The sequence below is a fragment of the Trichoplax adhaerens genome, genomic scaffold (assembly GCF_000150275.1).
Source record: "Trichoplax adhaerens TRIADscaffold_12 genomic scaffold, whole genome shotgun sequence".
NCBI classification, from domain to species: Eukaryota; Metazoa; Placozoa; class Uniplacotomia; order Trichoplacea; family Trichoplacidae; genus Trichoplax; species Trichoplax adhaerens.
The window spans coordinates 1,313,598-1,334,001 of NW_002060954.1; the positions used below are offsets into that span (position 1 = coordinate 1,313,598).

Consider the following 20,404-nt stretch of genomic DNA (forward strand, 5'->3'; position numbering starts at 1 on the left):
GATGTAATATATGATTCCTAATTATACATGTGATTTTGCTTGAGTAATGAGTATACGGTACATTAAGAGCTAATAGATAAGCGTCACTTGTCTACAGTACAGTACGTATATAAGACGAGTTCTCTATATTATAGACCAGTTCTGTTTTACTGGCCTCTCTCTGTGGGTGATTCTTGTCAATAACCAGAATAAAAATGCTGATACTTTGAGAGTCTAAAGACGAGTCTGAATCAGTTGTGTTACTAGCCTCTCCGTTTGTGATTCTTGTTAATAACCTGAATAAACATCCTGATACTTTTCCGAGTCTAAAGACGAGTCTGAATCACTGCGTTTCTCATGAAGGAAAATATTATAGTACTGTACTGTACAGTATCTAGTCCACTTGTACCGTACTGTACCATACTGTGCACACTGTGATCCTTTTCCAAATCGATAAATCAGCACATACTGTATTATATGCGCTTATTTTTTTACCAAATCCGAAAAATTTTTTAGATGCGGAAATGTCGATTGATGTACGTGTATAGCATATATATTATGTTACTGTACATTGGTTAATTAATACTAAAGTCTTTAACTTCGTATTAAAGAATCGAATAAGAAAAAGAGCTTGTGCCGTTACAGTATAGCACAGTTGTGTACAGTACTGTTCGGCGCTTCGTACCCTAATGTTACTTGTAAGCAAATGGATGGCTAGTTACAGTTACAGTATAGACTGTGTCTACTATGTCCCATAGGCTGTCAGTCATAGGATTTCCAATTCCAACTTCGTACCTCACTATTATTTCCAGCTAGTAGTGATTTCCAACACTTATCATCAGAATTATTTAAATTAAAACCTCCAATTTTTTATACTATACTGCTATTGCTATTACTGCGGTTTATTCATGAATTATCAACCGTTACCTCATGGTCGTCGTTCATTTTATGAGAAACCCATCAAACCGACAAAGATTGGAGACACCGCGAACACCAATCGCCATCATCCAATTCAAAATGCTTCGGTGCTATTCCAGTATATCAATAGCAATATTATAGGTAAAAATACAACTGTGGATGGCCCTTACGGAAAAAAAAGTGGTGTGTAGATGATTAGCATTAAATTTCATTTCTCCATTTCAGTAATATTGATATCAGGTCATATAGTTGTATGTAATTGACGCTATTTCAAATCGAATTCACTTTGCAATATGTGCTACACATAACGATGTCATCTATTGCGTAAATCTTGTGCAAATCTGCTACTAATAAATTCCCTTTGGTTAATATTACAGTCATCTACTGTGACTATACTGCATCTGGCAAGTAAGTTGAAACCCATTAAATAGCATTATATAACAGACATGTAATTAGCTCTTGACAATGTAGCCCTTGAGTAATGTCCTCCTCTAATGGAGCTGTTGCTGACGCGTACATGAGTAATATTAGTGCTCCACTCGACAGCTTGCACAGTAATTATCAAACGCAAATTGAAAGTTCTTAAAGTAGTATTTACATAAAGTAACTTACACGGTAAAAATACTTACTTATGACTTATGCAGCTTTAGAATGTAGTACATTATAATTACTAGGATACGTATAATTACGTACTGAATGCCTAAAAGTTTATCTAATAGCAGCTGCTATTGCAAATGCTATCACTGAATGAACTTGAGACTTATTTTAGCTTCTAGTGACAGTTTATGGATTTACAGTTAATTGATGCTTACCGACGTTAAAACGAGTTCTACATTCACGATATAATGAACTGGTAGTATTATATTAATTAATAGCAGCAAGGTATAGTCGAGGTAGTGACAAACGTCACTAGTTATTAATCATGATACCATAACTACAACATCTTTGCTATATACATTTAATACAGTAATTCAACTTTTAGTAATGGTCCAAGTATATCTTATACGAGTCAATGTATTTATTACTTATTTGATATAGAGCATTAGCTTTCATCGAAGATTATATCAGAAATGAAGTCCTACCTATGTATGGTAATACGCACACCACTACGACAGTGACCTCACAACAAACAACATTGTATAGGCATGAAGCAAGGTAGATTATGCGGAAAAACCATCCATAGCAAATAGAACTCTAGTTCTTCTTGATTATTAGATTACTCGCAAATTGATGAAAATTATATCAGTCAATTTTGGTACTGAATCAGAAAAATAAATAATTTTTGTATCATGAATGATTTCTACTTTTTGAAATTTGGTACTCTGCGGTCGTTCATAATTACTATAAAAGGCTAATATAAGATATGCAGTATGTATACTTATGTTATATGATTGATTAGTTTATAATTCAGATCTAAATAATACTTAAAATTTACTATTATTAATATAATATACAGGGACATAATACGCAGTGCAGTCAATGCTTCAGTAAATGATAGAGTTATATTTACTGGTAGCGGTTGTACTGGAGCTATCCATGAACTTGTTCATGCATTAAATATTGATCCATCCAAAACAGTAAGTGTAATATTGCGAAAAATACTTTAATCAGATGGCTACGTAATTATCGTAACAAATATAGAAAATATATCAAGGTAATCATATCGCTTGATATGATTGTTTTAGCGTAGAGAATTTCGCTTGCAGTATACGATGTATATGAACTGAACTATATCTTCTGTCAATTATGTTTATTGTTTGATTAACATCGGTGAATCATGTTGTATTACTTTGCTTTGGAGCTGGAAAGATTTTAATATATCAATTCTGAATATAAAGGTAATATTTGTAGGCCCATTTGAACACCATTCTAATTTATTACCATGGAGGGAGTTAGGAACTAAGGTATCAAAGTACTATGCATATTTTGGTAACAGCTATGTCATACCGTAACGGTGTTACGATAACATCTCTCAAAAAATTTATCATTTCTGTTGTCCTTATTCTTCCTGAACATCAACGATACGTCACAGGTAATAAGGATTGCAGAAGATGAACGTGGATGTGTTGATCAAAAAGACCTTAATGAAAAACTACAAGTACGATAGTTACGGAAATTTCAACGTAACCAAATGTCAATTATGCTGATGGGAGAATTTTTCGGCATTATTGTATATGGCTGTGTACCATACTTATTGCTTTAATATCTATTTGATAGGAAAATAAAGCTACAGCTTTTCAGATGATCGGATGCTTTTCTGCTGCTTCAAATATTACGGGAATACTCGTTGATACGGATGCTATTACCATGTGTTTGCATAAGCATGGAGCTCTTGCCTTTTGGGACTATGCAACAGCTGGTTGGACGCTAATTTTCTAAATTGATGTTAATTACTTGCATTGTCACTCTGAATTTGCACTATACGAGCAGTTGAGTTCTGATACAGAATGACCTATTTCTTTTCTCTAGCTCCATATACAAATATCGATATGAATCCAGTCTTAACGCAGTAAGCCTTTTATGTTACAGTATTTTATTCATAATTTGTTAATAAGAAAAATTTAATAAAGATTCAGTGAATATATCCTTACTTTAAAATATTACTTTTGAGAATGTTATTACGCAATCCATGTCTACATTTGGTAGTATTAAGATCTTTAGTATCGTTCAGAAATCATTCTGCCCTATTTCATAAATCTTGCATAATCATTAAAAATTCTGGTACCATTTTTCAGTGATGACCAACATTTGGCATTTAAAGATGCGATATACTTATCTCCTCACAAATTTGTCGGAGGAGTGGGTTCTCCAGGTATTCTGGATTTTGCTGTATTAATCATATTAAATTTAAACTAAACGTAGTTTCTGCCTTGAAATTGATCCCGGAAGGTTTGTTAATTGCAAAGAAGTCTCTATTTAGAAATCCTAGCCCTGCTATTAGTGGAGGAGGAACGGTTTTCTTCGTAAGCGTAAACAGTGCTGTATAAATGCCTTAATAATCCACATAAATGGTATCCATAACGCTAATTAATGATGATAGGTTACACAACAGAGTCATCGATACTTGGAAGATATTGAAATCCGAGAAGAAGGTGGAACTCCTGATATAGTCGGTTCGGTGCGTGCCAGTTTAGCGTTTCAGCTAAAAATGGTAAATTAATAGACTATTTTATTACAGATATTGATAATGTATAAACTAGTGCGTAATAAAATGGTGATGTTGCGATAAATTAGGCTTTAACGCCGGAGAGTATCATGAACAGGGAACGTGAGATTCTTAAGTAAGTTTGATAAGAATCGTAATATTCTATTAAGTTTTTAGCGTCAAAAACATCTAGTTCTAAATTTATGGTCATCTAAAAGTGTTACGCCTTTGTAAGAGTATTCTGTATCATTAATTAGATTAGCCCTTGCGAAATGGTCAAAGTGCCCTAACCTGCTTATACTAGGCAATACGGACGTTCCTCGATTGCCAATATTTTCTTTCTTAATCCGTCACTCGGAAACGAAACGTTTCTTACATTATAACTACGTATGCGTGCTATTAAACGACTTGTTCGGTATTCAAGCCAGGGGAGGATGTGCTTGTGCTGGACCGTATGCTGAGGTGTTCTAAAATGCAACTCTACCTTACTTTCGTACTAATAAACTATACAATTTTTGGGGATAATATTTCTATTTGATAATTGTCTATCAGTATAGTTGTATAAGTCTTACGAATTAGCAACAAATGTTTGATTTATCTATTATCACTGTAGCAATTTTAACGAAAATTTGTATAAAATTAATCTATAACGGTTGTAATTAATGTTATACGATTTGGGTATTGTATACTTTCAGGACCTGCTTGGCATCAATGAAGAACTTGCTAAAAATTATGAGAGTATACTCCTTGAATATAGGTAGATATTTTCTTAATTTCACTGTTAGTTTACCTATAAATAATGTATGTTTACGTCACTGCTTCCAAAGATTTGACGAAAGATCTGACAACGAAATTTTGAGGTACTAATAAACTTTTCATTTTATTGCCCGTACTTCTACGAGCGAGATCTCCTAATAGTTGTATTTTTTTCAATATCCGAATTACAATCAGACCGGGTTTTACTAGGATCAATTTACCGTATTTCATGTCCGATGAGGAAATAAAATACATCACAGAAGCATTGCTTTTAACTGCTCAGCATGGATGGAAGTTACTCCCTTTCGTAAATATAAATTAAATTGAAATATTTGCCATTAATAGCGTTTCTCACCCCGGAATGAGGTACAGATTTTATATTATCTAAAATGTACCTTATTATTGTAGTATACCTTTAATCCAGAAACAAGCCAATGGAGACATCAATCATTTCAGGTTATTTTAAAGCCTACAAATTTTCAGCTTTTAGATTTAAGTAATTTTGGCTGGTACTGATTAATTACAGGTTTTTAAAGACCGAAAATGGCTAGGCAATATAAATTATGACTTAGGTTTTATGAATTATGTGAATAATACGTCAACTAATTGCAAAGAATCTTTAGATGTACGTATTTCTTGAAGCATAGCTCGTGCGAATAATATCTGAAGATGATAATATGCTAACCATAAAACTTACTTTCATAACAGGAATATCTTAGTCTTGCGAAAACACAGCTAGAAAAAATACACCCAGGCCAGGTTGGATTTGATATCTTCATGGTTTTATTAATGACATTGATTCATACGTATAACCCTTCTAAGATAATAATTAGCATATAAAATTATTTATGTGCTATAGTTACCGTCGATATCTGATCAAACCTTAATACTGGGAGGGCATGGAGAGTCTCTAAGATGGTTTATGTATCCTTGTGAAGCGCAGCAAATTCTGCTTGGTAAAAATCTTAATATGGAAAGGACTTTCATACCGCCTTTTATTCCTCGTCACTATGGTGAAGATGGCGTAGTTGTATTACAAGATCATGCATGCGTGATTAATAAATGTAGTAGCAAAATCTCCGGTAATAAAACCAACGGTTACGAGAATCAAAGCCTTTCAGATTCAACACCGTGTACATTGGATAAAAACATAAGTAATGAGTGCGATGGTAAGATTTACATTGAATCGTTTCATGCTAAAACTACATATAATTGTCTCTACACCTTTAATAATATAGCGAAATCCGGTATTGGTTTCCAAGCATCTGAACCGAAGTCTAAAATTTTAGTATCGCAATGTAAACAATATAATTTTAAAGTTCGTTTTCATGTGCCTCCGAAAAAGATCATAAAGCTGACAATTGAGGTAAGATTTATCCTCAATATTACCTCTATCAATGCACATAAGCGAATACCTTATATGTGCATACTGCACAGCAACAGCCATAATTTCAAATACTACCACAATTATAAATTTGTAACTGTCACTACCAAGACTGATGTGCATGTGCCAAAGTAGAACTTATTTTAATGGAGATCAATGCATTTTACTATATTGCGAATAATTATGCTTGCAGGCAGTCCAGGATTTTAATATGATTGCACAAAACGATAAAATTCTCGTCTGTATATCTGGAGGCAAAGATTCGCTATCATTACTACATACATTGAAGCAATATCAATTCTACGCACGTGCAAAAGTAGGTAGCATGCTTCGTAACTTATACGAATATGTACAGTAGTACAAATTATATATATACAAGTCAGCGAATTTTTATTCCAAAGGCAATTATTGAATTTACTCATCTATTTATTTATTTTGTTTGTCAAATTTATCTCTTTTAGGGAATTCATTTTGATATTGGAGCCACCACAATTGATCCCCAATCATCTGGTTACAATCCTAGACCATTAATCAAATATATGGCTGAATTAGGAGTTCCATACTTTTATGAAGAGCAAGGTTATGACTAATTTTAATACGCGTATAGTAAAATTTTTAGATATTGTACTTTCTCCAATTCAACTGTAAAATATTTGTTCTCTTAGATATAATAACTGCAGCAAGCAACGTTGATCGCTGCGACTCGATATGTAGTTTCTGTTCCAGATTGAAGCGTGGCAGAATTTATGCATGTGCACGACGTGAGGGATATAATGTTATTGCACTAGGTCAACATCTCGATGATTTATCAGAAAGGTTTGATATTTTTCAGTACTTACATAATCATAATGTTTCTATAATATGCTGAATCATAATGGCTTTATTCTATGCTGATATCGTGATAACTAGAGTTTCTGAATGACTCGGTATCTTAGATATTTTGTTATTTCATAGCTTTTTAATGTCTATATTTCATAACGGTTTCTTGCGTACTATGAAGGCTTGTTATACTGTAAGGTAAGTATTATCAGAGCTAAAAAATTTGTATGGGCGTTATAAAATACCTGCGAATATTTAGTATTACATTATAAAGCAAATGGAATGTTTTCTTCGCGTATGCATTCTACAGAGAGAAAGATCTGCGTGTTATACGGCCATTTGTTTACGTTAGAGAGCAGGAATTGAAAATATTTGCAGAACAGGTCACTGCATAGTGATATCCATTGTTATATGTTATGACAGGATCGTATGTGAAGTGATTTGCATTATATTTTCAGGCAAAGTTACCAGTGATTCCGGAAAATTGTCCGGCTTGTTTCGAAGCCCCAAAGGTAAAATATATGTTCATAAGTATTGAGCAATTTTAACATTGTATGGACACTTCACGAATACTATGCGATGTACTTATTTTTAACGAAGAAAGTTGTTCAATAGTTACCAGTTTTTGCTTATAAATTTATAGCTTTCGTTATCATAGCGATTAAATGACTACCTTGCTGAGCAAATGTGTGTAGGATTGCTTTAAGAAAATTATGATGATTAATTATAATAACGTAATTAACGGCTGTTCGTAAATAATATTAACATTACTGAGTGATATTTGATAGTAATTTCGCAATAATTGGTATTGCGAACGTAATTTAAAAAATTTTGGACAATATTAAGTAAATAAGTTTCATGGCTGAGATGCTGTCACTTGACTTCTTTAGGAACGTCGAAGAGTAAAACAATTGTTAGCTAATCAAGAAGTATTATTCCCAATGCTTCATCAAAGTTTGCTCTCTTCCATGAAGCCATTGATGTCGAGAAACAGCGTTGGGATGGAGTCTCGAAGGATCGTAGATAATCAATTGGATGAAGATTAAATATAGAAGTTCTCGCACGATATATTTGAGATTGCCGAATATGCAAAGAGGAGCGTTATTCACTTATTAATAATCACTGTATAAATATGAAAATACGCATGAAATTATTCACTATACCGTATACAGTACAGTGATTTACAATATTATGAATCCCAAATTTTGGGTACTACATTGATACTGGTATAATGGTAAAAAATTTTGATGTAGCTCTTGTATTTTATTCTATCTTCAAATAAATTTTATTTTCAGAATGAGTTCATGCGCGAAGTGATTCTGCTAGTATTTGACGGTGATTAATATAAGAGATTTCAATGTCTAGCTTGCATGTCTATCGATACTATGCTGCATCTTACATATAATGAAATAGCCGGTCACGATCATGGCCGGTGAGTCCATACTCGATGTTCTTAGAATAATCTTACAGCCATTAAGTAATGTCGGGGATTAATGATAATAATAATAATATAATTACAAGATAATTTTTAAGAAGTTGTAACATATAAAGAAAGGTACATATATAAAGGCTGCCAGACTTTTCTAGGTGAGGGGAATGGGATCTATTTTTTACTGGTGTTGCATAAATCAATGGATTCTAGCGTCATTTCAGAAGAGCTTCAGTTGAGTGAAATGATAGCAAGGTGTGGTTGTAATGGCCTCTACCTCAACTTCAGTACTGCAATATTTTTATATTTACCAATCGAACCCTCGCTCGGGATACATAACGTACTTTACTTATATTTTTTACTTTACATTATATACTCGTAATTAAATATCGTTGCCACTTTGCACTGAGTATATTAATGCCGTATAGTTTTAGCTGGTATGATGTAGTCCCCTAACAAGCATATGTATAAACAGCAAGAATATTATATCTAACGAGTGTACCAGTACGTAGAGCCTATAGTGCGTACTTAATTTTGTAGTGGCAACTGGCGAATAGTAGAACGTGTAATTAAAGCAGAAGTTCAAATGCTAGTTTAGAGTACAGTACAGTATCAGTTAATTCTATACAGTATATCCTAGCTATGGCTGTAGATATACAGATTCTTGGATGGATGGATGCAGACACACACACATACACACACGAATACAATTATTTTCTAGAATAATATACAGTAGATGTCTCGCCTTTTCACCAAGTGCAGCAAGGACATTTTTCTTACCAACCCCTGAGGAGAGAGTTTATGTGTACAGTATGTGCGTACAGTATGTGGGGAAGGTATGTCCGTACGTCGGTATTTTCCGTTGCATATACATTATACAGTACTGTGCTTCCCCATACAGTACGGTACTGTACAGTGTACAGTACAGTACTGTGCTTCCCTATATAGTACTGTACTGTACTGTACAGTACATCACAGTACAGTATTCCACGCCTACAGTTACGTACAGTATATTGTACTGTACATCTGTACTGTATAAGCACCCATAGACTGGGCGGGGTAGTTTGATTCATATTGGTAGTAAAAACGTTCTTTCTTTACTATCATGAGCTATGGCAGAAACTAATTTCATCTTATTGACAACGTACCAGCTGCTAGAAGAGCAATTGCAGATGGTCCATCAACTTGGTCAAGTTGTACCATGGAAGGAAGTGGAAAATGAAGCTATTGCTGGTAAAATTAATGGCATATTATGTTCGTCCAACGACTACGTCAATGATGACTTATTAAAGCGTTTACCTAACCTTAAAGTGGTTAGTAATTATAGCGTCGGATGTGATAATGTCGATCCGAAAGCAATTGCAAATCGTAGCATTCAACTAGGGTACACACCGGCTTCTAATGCTGATGCTGTAGCTGATTTTACCTTTACATTATTACTATCTTCTGCTCGTCTTTTAATCCCCGGTGCAAAGTTCTGGAGGTCAAAGGAGACTTTAGGTGAGGATTGGTTGAGATTATCTGGTGATGTCTACCGCAAGACATTAGGTATTATCGGTATGGGTGCGATCGGTTGCAAAGTTGCCCAGCGTAGCCTTGGCTTTGAGATGAAAGTACTTTATCATAGTCGTCGTCGGAAAGATAGCCATACAGAATCTAGACTCAATGCAACTTATTGCAACTTAGAGGATTTATTGCAACAAAGCGATTTTGTAATTGTAGCTGTAGCTTTAACACCTGATACTGTTGGCATAATAAGTAGAAAAGAGCTTCAATTAATGAAAAAAAATGCAATATTAATCAATATTAGCCGTGGTAAGACTGTTGATCATGATGCTTTGGTTGAGGCACTTGAAAATAAAAGTATCCAAGGTGCTGCACTAGATGTTACAGAACCCGAGCCTTTACCACTCGATCATAAATTATTAACTTTTGACAATGTTATTATCACGCCGCATATGGCATGGTCAACTTTCGATGCCCTCGAACATCAATTTAAAATGGCTATTGATAATTTAAAGTGTGGATTAAATGATCAGAAAGTACCTTACCCACTGGAACTCGACTGATTGGAATATCAATAAAATACTACTTGTCAGATTGTGAATCACTTCGTACGATGGCAATTACTTTACTAGATCCGCTTGACTTATGCTAGAACGCCAACGAGATGTGCTGATGCAAGTTTATAATCTGTATCGTTACTTCTATTGCTGGTATAAGCTTAACTAATACAGTGCAACGTGTAATACTTGGACCTTCTTTAGCAATATTATCAGGTCTAGCAATATACTTATTTCCATGTAGTGACGAAGGTTAATAAAGCTGGGTCCGAAATAATCTGAAATCTCCACTAAATCAACATGTTCATAAATTGAGTGGGATGTATTTTAGTACTTATTTAGATACTGCATGGTTGGTGTCATTTCGAGAATATTTTTTTCATGACTCGTATTTTAACGAATACTTGCAATAAAACAAAAATACATATACATAAGAAAATGTCGTTCAATCTCCATTTGAATAGTAGAAGATGTAACGGTGCTCTATTAGAAAATCAAAGGTAACCATAAGGATCCATAATATCGATATGTCGTGTCTTCTAGATTGTATTGGTTAGGCTAACCGTAATATTTTATAGTTGACATGCAAATTTTGAATTAAAGAAGTAAGCTCAATTAATACTGATAATATATTCTAAGATAATGCTATTTAAAAGCAAAGGTTTAATTTTGGCTACCAGAATATGAAATTACTTTGTAATACCCAACTTAATTCAAGCACATGTATCGAAAGCAACCGTATCACACTTTTATTAATATGATTAAGTGTTACTCTCCTACTTATGAATTATTTTTAGCAGCGAATTTTAACATGGCTTAATAACGTAACAAACGACGGTAGAAATGCACTACCAAATAATTGATAGCTACCAGCGTAAGGTACAAATTGCTCTGAATTTCTAGTATATCCAAAGCAATTAGCACATCAAAATGTGACGTAAGTACGCACAAAGTAATAAATTCAAAGAAAATTAACAGATAGACTATCTTAGATGGATTCCTGAATAGGCATGATGCTTGATCGACTAATTTGGAGCCGCGGTACAGAGTATCTAAAGACTAAACATTGCCATCTATTACTGTACAACCGCAGAATCAAGGCGAATCTACAGCTTTAAAATTAAAATTGACTAGTATACAGTACGTTTTTACAACAAAAGTATATAAATATTAGAGCTAGTTGTAGTTAGTTGTTAGCTTACTGTCACAAATCAAAATCTAACACGAGGAAATTACAACTACAACAAAGGCATTACACTACAAATCTACTGTCAGGCCAATACTCTCGACATCTAATTACAATACGACTCCAAATAATTTATAGCGAATCTACGTAATGTTTATCAATTTTCATCAGAGTATTGCATCAAATCAAAATGAAAGGCCAAGTGGCCACCCTTAGTGATATAACGAATACTATTTTAAAAATCAGTACTCTGCAGAAATTGCTACCTTAGAGCTATTCGTTTTACATGAAGTAATCTTGAGGTAAAAAGTACTGTAAGAATCTTATACTGACCTATTGAAATGAACCCATAATCACAGTCATCTAACAGTAGTATAAATACCCCCGCGCTGCTCGTTGCAGTGGGTGGGATTTTATTATTGATTAAACCTAACAATAATATTTTGCAGCTCAGCGTCCAATTAGAAATAAATAATGATAAATAGAAGTGGAAATTGCTATAACTCGCTGTTAATGCAAGTAAATAAGACGTAGGTGGTAATTTCGAATTGACAGACTTATTAATATTGATTCAAGTTAATAACAATATTTTCATAGTTCGATGTTGAGTAGGAAAATGCAGGGATAACGAAAATACGATAGAGCTTGATATGAGTGCAAGTATATAAAAATTGAAGGAAGTTGAAGAAACTGTAAACATTGATCTAAGTTAACAATAATATTAATTATTTTTACAGCTAATGGTGAGTAGGAAAATAGTAATGACGAGGGCCAGGATATGGCAGCACTTTGTATAACTAGTTATAAAAGGTAGTAACTCAGAATAAATGCGATTCCCAGATTAGAATAACTATAAAATTATTGATTTAAGCCAACAATTGTATTTCATAGATTGATGTTTAATAGAAATAATGGTAATAATAATTATAATATAAAGAAAATAAGATCATGCTTACACGGGTCATTAAACTAGGAATAGATACGGTAGTATTTCCGAGTGGGATAATTATAAAATATTAACTTAATTGAAGGATATTATTTTTATTTCCCAGAATATAAATTTAAGCTAAGAAGTAGAACATTTTTCCTTGCCTTTCTACTAAAATGAGTAAATTAAGATGATCGAATTTGTAGTTTGGGCTGATTCCTAACTATCGAACTAAAGTTGACAAATTAAATTATTTTACAGTTTAACATTAAGCAGATAAATAGTGATAACGAGAAATGAGACATCCCTATATGGCTCGGTACCGATATAAGTAAATTAGAATAGATAGTAAATCCAAGTTGAGATAATTATACTGTAAGCTATCGATCTACGTTGACAAGATTTATTTGGTAGCTCAATACTAAGCAAAAAGAATGATAAATAACAAGAATTAGTTAGAACTGATGACTAAAAGTGAATTGGAATACTTTGGATTGCAGTTTGAAGTGAGAGTAACTGTTATATTTTAATTTAACAAAATAATACTACTTTATAGGTTAATATCTAAGGAAGAAAGCTATTAATAACGAGAAATAGGATTATAGTTGAATGACTTACTATCAATATAAGTAAAAATAGAACGGACTTAATTTAAAGCTGAGATAATTATTGCTTGTAACTTAACAATAATATTGTTTCATGGCTTGGCACCAAACAGAAAAAATAGTAATAACGAGAAATTGAATTATTAGTGTATGGCTTGCTATTATTATAATCACAAATAAATTGGAATGGATGATTTTTTCTCAATTTAGGATAATCATTTGATTTAAACTAACAATGATATTATATTACGGCTAAACACCATTAAGTAGACAAAAAACGTAATAACAAGAAATGGAATAATAATCTCTTCGGATTTTACTGAAAATATAAGTGAATTTTTAAATAGGCTAAAGTTGGGATAATTACTGATTTAATCTGACAATGAGATTACTAAACCAAATATGAAGTAGAAAGAAAGCAGAAACTGATAATAAGTATAGGTATAAAATAGAATGATTGCTATATGACTAGCCTTGAGTATAAGAGGAATAGACTGATTGATTGTGAAACCATGATTATAACATTAATTACACTTATTACCTATTATTATGAGAGTAATGATGCCAATATCATAGAATAGATACTGTTAAGTCAATAGAGAATTTGATTGATGCAATTTCGACGTAATTTATGACATCATAGGCAATCATCAAGTCAATAAATTAGAATTGACGTTAAATGTTAATAATCATAAAATCAATATTGAATGACATGTTAGACAAATTAGCAAATGGTAACATGGCGATAAAATAGTGAAAGAGTCCATTGCATGCTTTGCATTATTTTTAATTACTGGCATATAGGTATGCGATATTAAAAAACTGCAATATTACAAATACTATAGGATATAGAATGATATTTAAAGAATTTGTTTACCATTATTTTCAAGTTTTCTACCATATCTAGAGGTTAAAATTTTAGCAAATTTCACCTTCCACCTGCCGTTGTACACTGACTAAATATTACATATTATATACAGTATATTATATTGCTGTTATTGCCATTGTAGTAGAAGTAAGGCTTTTCTTACAGTACAGAAAATGCAATGTTGTTTAATGATGGTATTAGTCCTAGCAAATTAACGCTATAATATGATCGAATCATCTATAGAGAGCTTATAACAATAGAAAGAAACAATAATAATATGTCTCGAATGAAAAGAGTGTTCCATGCTTTTACTAGATCAATTAAACAGCAGTGTATACTATCATTTCGTATTTAAAAAGTTCAATATTGGAAATAGTATTTATGACAGAAGAAACCAAATTTTAGTAATTTAAATTCGAGAGACAAAGTATATTATATCAATTTAATTTTCTATTCGGTGTTTTGCAATCGAGGCTACAGTAACGCGACATAAAACTTGAACGTAAAATCCTAACATTATTTATCATCGATGATTTAAAAATCTATCATACTCAATTTTTTAATCAAATTTTAGCTGAAATTCTTTCTTTCTTTCTATAATCTGTCATGACGTAAATAAATAAAAATTAACCCTAAACTAGACCTTGATTGAATTTATCAAAAGTATGAATTTATAACAACCACTTATGACGTTACTTAATATCAAGATCAAAACTTTAATTGACCCTTCTCAATACTAATTTATCGTTGCTATTGCAACTCCATCTTAATACAGTAATACAATTTTTTGTTTGATTTTTGACTATAACGATGATATTGAACAAGGATTACAATAGCTAGTCTTGCTTTTCTGTAGTGTTATTAGAAAGAAAAGCGTAGTAAAATAGCTTAGACGACTTTTTCTATTCTTTGTCTCTCATCAAGAGACTTGTATAGTATATCGATTTAACAAATATATTTTTATATCAAATATATAGATATCTATTAATCGAGTCAATTATAAATTTCTCCTTGGTTTTGTCGTCCCTGTCTATCATTTTAATGCCATTTATTTTTAACACGCGGAATATCACAATTAATCTTGACGTAATAATTAGAATTGCAGTCTATATATCTTTCTTCGTCTGGAAAGATCAAAATCTATCGTCTATCATCTTTCCATAATTCATTAATAAAGCCAAGATAGGCCGATAACAGATCAAATAATACAACAAAGAAAGATTTTATTTTATCGATTGGTTACTAATCTATTTCTAGGTATTACAAATAAGAGCTTTTTCTGTGAAATTTATGTTATGATCGTAATTGATTAAAAATGAAACTAGAATGGAGTAACAAAATTGTGATAAAGTAGGGTAGATGTGGAAAATTCTTTCCATGATTGCAGATTAAGCTGGTCAAATAATTATAAATTGACAATCCATTCCGATTTTTCCGTCAATATTTCCAAATATCAAATATTATCTATAAAAATTTATTCAATTTTTTGCGATTAGCAGTATAATTATAAGTAGTAACGTAAATCTAAGATTGACGATAATTTCAATTGCTCACCAAATACTAGCAATCGAAGCATTCAACTATTTTTCTCATAGTTAGAGACTATAGCCTAGAAAGTCTTTCAACAGATATCACTACTTCAAAAATTTAATCAATCAATCAATAGCATTGAAATGACAATAGTATTGACTGCAATTTCAAGATAAAAATAACAATATCTAACGAATTATTCATGAATATCATAATATCATCCATTCTTGGAAGGGTTCGCGATATAAAATCACAATAATTCATGTCAGTTCATAAAGAAAATGTATGCAAAACTGTACAAAATTTTAATAATAGTTTAAGAGTACAATAATTTAATAGAACTCATTCTTAGACTGAATAATCTGCCTTATCATGCTTATTAGTATCATTTTTCCGCCATCATGAAAAATTAACCCTCAGTACCGCTATAAGTATAGTTTTAGCCATATTAACTAATACTATATTCATCTAGGTCATCTTTTAATAGAAAATAAAGCAAAATTGTTATTAAAATTGACTTCTAGTTAGATTAATTCTTCACCCATCCACTGTTGTCGTTTGTATTAAAATAAAGTATAATTATTAAATTGGTTATCGGTTAGATTAATCCTCCATCTATCTATACTATCAGTAATACGCGCATTAAAGTATAAATATTAAATTGCTAGTTAGATTAATTCTTTATCTGTCTACTTTCATCATCTGTATTTAAATAATGTACAGTTATTAAAGTGACTATTAGTTAAATTAATCCGCTACCTATATGCTTCTGCCAGTTTTATTAAAATTATTAAAATTAAAGTATAATTATAAAATTGCTTACTAGTCAGGTTTATTTGTGGTTTATCTTATCTTTTCGGCTAATTTACAATTAATTCTCGTCAATATAGCAATCGTATTAAGTCCAGACTCGCACTACGATAGTTATTTCAATAATTTCCTGATTGCAATGAATTAATTATATAGTTATGTTACATGACTATGTTTAAATTCTTATCGTAGCAAATAAACATTAACAAAAATTAGTGAGATCCTATCTGCAATAAGTATCCAATAGTACACCTTCAACCAGTGACGATATGCAATAAAATACGAATGTAAGATGTCACTTCCTATGCCTAAAAGTAGATAGAGTAGATAATTACGATTGAATTATTTTAAAATACTTTCTTGATGACTGCGTATATTAGCTAGGGAGTAAAGATAATGTCCTTCCAATTCAATGCGTTATGTAAAGAAGTTATTGAATCGAATAACATCTTAACTATACATTTATTGTCTTTATTTATTTTCAAATGATCTTTTGAAAGTTATTATTTTCAAAATCGTATCCAAGCTGCCGCCTTATATTATTGACAACTTTACGCTATGTAATGATATTTCTCTACCTTAGGTATAGTTTAACCATATAAGCGTAGAATGTGAACATGTCTTGGAGTAATTTTTAGATGATTGAATCTTAACAATCTATCTTTGCTGTATCACAGTAAAATTATCATAGACGAGAAAAATTTTCCGTTGCCTGATATTTGCACTAGCTCGGTCGTTATAATATCATATTATCTTCCAATTTCAGGGTACTTCCTCGATAAATTATTTCCGATATCAAATCTCGACTGTATAGATGCAATTTGTAATAATGAAAGTTGATTACCATATGTAGAAAAGTTTTCATTTTTCCTCAAATCAATACTGACCATACAAACATTAGGGTTAAATTCATTCGCCATGTCCGGTCTTTACTAAATATATATTATTTAACATTTTAAAAATTTGCCACCGTAGGCTCACCAAATCATCTATCTTAATATTGTATGAGTTTATCTGATCATTAAAATTAAATATCTAGTTATCAGACAGAACATGGTATAGGAAGTAATAAAGTTATGAAAAAATTTAATTCATGATCTAAAAGTATGTTAACCGTACGGATACAATGTTTGACTATTTTCAATACTTCCTTGATAGTTATTTTTTAATAATTTTGTCTCTATTAAATATTATCTAAATAAATTAGAGAAAATTCTTGAAACAGTTTTGATGTACCATAATAAATAGGCTAATAATTAATTACTTCTTAGAAGTATTAGTATTATGAGATCTGTCGAATATTTCCTTAATAGATTGCGTTACCTAATATCAAATCTCGATTAAATTAAGATGATTTCAAATTGAAAACTATGACGATGAGTAAAATATTACCCGGTCTTAGTTAAAGTTAATAAAATATCTAACGTCAAATCTTGGCTTAGTAAAGGGGAAATCATATTGGAGATGAACATAACGGCACGTAAAATAAGTTTTTATGTCTTAATCAATGTTAATCATCCAGATCAATGATAACAAATCATTTTAACTACTTAGTTAATCATTATTTCCTATGATAGTGTCTTGACTTAATGAATGTTTTATCTCATTGAAAATAAAAGTCATGACGATTTATATTATATTTTTAAGTGTTCACCATAGTTCACTAGACAAGATGGATGACATCTAATCACTTAAACTTCTTGGTTAGTTATTAACTTTCATGTTCAATTCTTGGCTAAATCTACATTGCATATATTAAAAATAATCTTAACGACATGCACAAAAAATCTGATGTCTTAATCAAGATTAACCACACAAATAAATGACAATTAATCATTTTAACTACTTGGTTAACCATTATTTTCTGTGATTGTGTCTTGGCTGAGTTATATTGAAAATATTCATGACGATATAGTAGAAAAAGTCTTGATGCCTTAATCAATGTTGACCATGTGAGTTACGTCTAACTACTTTAACTACTTCCTTAATAATCTAAATTAAGACTGTATCTAGGCTAAAAATAAAGGCAAAATGCATACGGGTAATTTTTAAACTAGACAAATAACATTTTGTGCCTCTAATCTATAATTATCATCTAAATATTGTCTCTGTAATTTCCAATACTTCCTTGATGCTTATTTTGATGATGATATCTTGGCTAAATAAACGTAGTATCATGTTAAAAATAATAATAGCGATATGTTATAAAAAGGTTTGTATGTCGTAATCTATGTAACCATACGAATTACGTCTAATCATTTAAAATACTTCCTTGATGGGCAATACTATCCAATATTTTATCTTTACTGAATAGGTATCAAGTTACAATAATTATTCTTACGATAACGGTCCTGCCTGATTTTTTATTCTTCTTCCAATTTCACTACTTGACTTTTTTTACAATACCCATAGTTAGAGAATTTTGAAAAGCTAACCAAGCACAAAATTCGAGGGCGGAGATAGGAATAGATTGGCAAGCGTTGTTTAAATTCTTCTTCTTTGCAAATAATTCTACTCTCTATTGTCGGCAAGATAATGGTTGTCAATAGAGGACATTGCTGTTATGTAATTGATCAGCTTCCTTTGCCTGGCTGTCTGTCTTTCGTATCATTGAATGGAAAACTTCATATCCTGAAAACTCCATGTCTATAAATTTACATATCCATTCAGTATTGACACAAATCTATCCAACTAGGTGAGTCTATAAATATATCTGCATCGATATTCATCTATCATCAGGCCCCTACAACTACAATCGATCCATCAAGAGTATTAGGCCATCGCTTTATCAGGTAATCTAATTCATTCCTGGCTAATTTTTACGGTTATCATTTCGTCATTTCGACTCTTCTTCCTCTTGTACTCTCTTGTATGCTGTTATCCACGACTGAATTAGTGTAGAGAGTAAAAGGAAATAAAAGATCGAAAAATCTATAACATGTAGTTCTAATAAAGTTTCAATTCTAGAAAAATTGCGTCTAGAAATGATTAGAAAAAATGAACATAGATTAAATTATTTATTTTACCAACTTTTTACGAAAAGATAAATATCCAATTCATTACTAAAGTGTTGATTTGAGAGAGATAGAGCTAATAGTCTTTTTTTATCGATCCATTTCTTACAAGTTACATATTTTCATATTTAATATTCAGTCTATTTTCTTCTTGAAATTGATATTTACATCGTTTGCATCATTCAAGTCATCCAGTGATTATCTATATAACCGATCTTTGATCTGATGCAATGAATTGAATACTTATACCCATAGGAAAGTTAATTTTTACTCATCGACTTGGGAGGTTTCTTACTATCTCCTTTTTTTACTTTTGTCTTGAAATATTCGGAAATTAATTCTGAAGTAACTCTTACGTTAACGCTTTATAAATTTTTATTTTCAAATTTGAGCAATTTTCTCTCCTTTTTCGTCTATTATCGCCACCATCATAATAATCTTAATAATGCACAATAATAACATGAATAAGAATAAGAATGATTAAACAAATTAATATTGCCTCTATCGATTAAAAATTTTTTAATCATTTTTAGATGCAAGTCCAAGCTGTAAGTACATGTAAGATAAGATTAAACAAAAATTGGATTGGAAGTAAATACGTAAAAGATATACTTGGACAAGTTAAGGGTAAATTCGAGCCTATTTTCTATTTTACTCCATTGATACTCTTCTATCATGGCCGTCAACGCCAACTTATGGCTATAGTCATGACCAAGAATAAAGATAGTATATAGAAAGTGATGAACGTATAATCGGATGACAAGCTATCAACGTCCTAAGTAAATATCAACATAACCAACTCGCCTACATAACTATGAGTTCAAACTGTATTATCATGTTGCAACCGCAATCGCGGAAATACAAAATGATAGACAATGATTCCGTTAATTTTTTATCAAGAGTCAATGTTATTTTAATAGAAAAGTTATGCAAAATAAAACATCAAATACAATTATAGTTTAAACTAGAA

General features: G+C 31.5%; 2 protein-coding genes across 2 annotated transcripts; both read left to right on the top strand.

Moving 5' to 3' along the window:
- Positions 1 to 887: 887 nt before the first annotated feature.
- Positions 888 to 8,047, top strand: TRIADDRAFT_59846 (uncharacterized protein; the record flags this gene model as incomplete). Its single annotated transcript, XM_002115752.1, has 25 exons — positions 888 to 1,038; positions 1,275 to 1,305; positions 1,936 to 2,052; positions 2,354 to 2,474; positions 2,736 to 2,801; positions 2,930 to 2,995; positions 3,115 to 3,256; positions 3,367 to 3,406; positions 3,633 to 3,709; positions 3,760 to 3,860; positions 3,938 to 4,048; positions 4,132 to 4,178; positions 4,300 to 4,504; positions 5,207 to 5,254; positions 5,325 to 5,423; positions 5,507 to 5,557; positions 5,658 to 5,967; positions 6,037 to 6,164; positions 6,376 to 6,498; positions 6,644 to 6,761; positions 6,848 to 6,998; positions 7,137 to 7,199; positions 7,312 to 7,384; positions 7,460 to 7,513; positions 7,892 to 8,047. 25 exons carry the CDS (start codon positions 888 to 890, stop codon positions 8,045 to 8,047), a joined length of 2,649 nt encoding a protein of 882 aa, XP_002115788.1.
- A 1,555-nt stretch (positions 8,048 to 9,602) lies between these two features.
- TRIADDRAFT_30178 (uncharacterized protein) lies at positions 9,603 to 10,499 on the top strand (the record flags this gene model as incomplete). Its single annotated transcript, XM_002115753.1, has 1 exon — positions 9,603 to 10,499. The coding sequence occupies one exon, from the start codon at positions 9,603 to 9,605 to the stop codon at positions 10,497 to 10,499; it is 897 nt and encodes a 298-aa protein (XP_002115789.1).
- Positions 10,500 to 20,404: the final 9,905 nt, after the last annotated feature.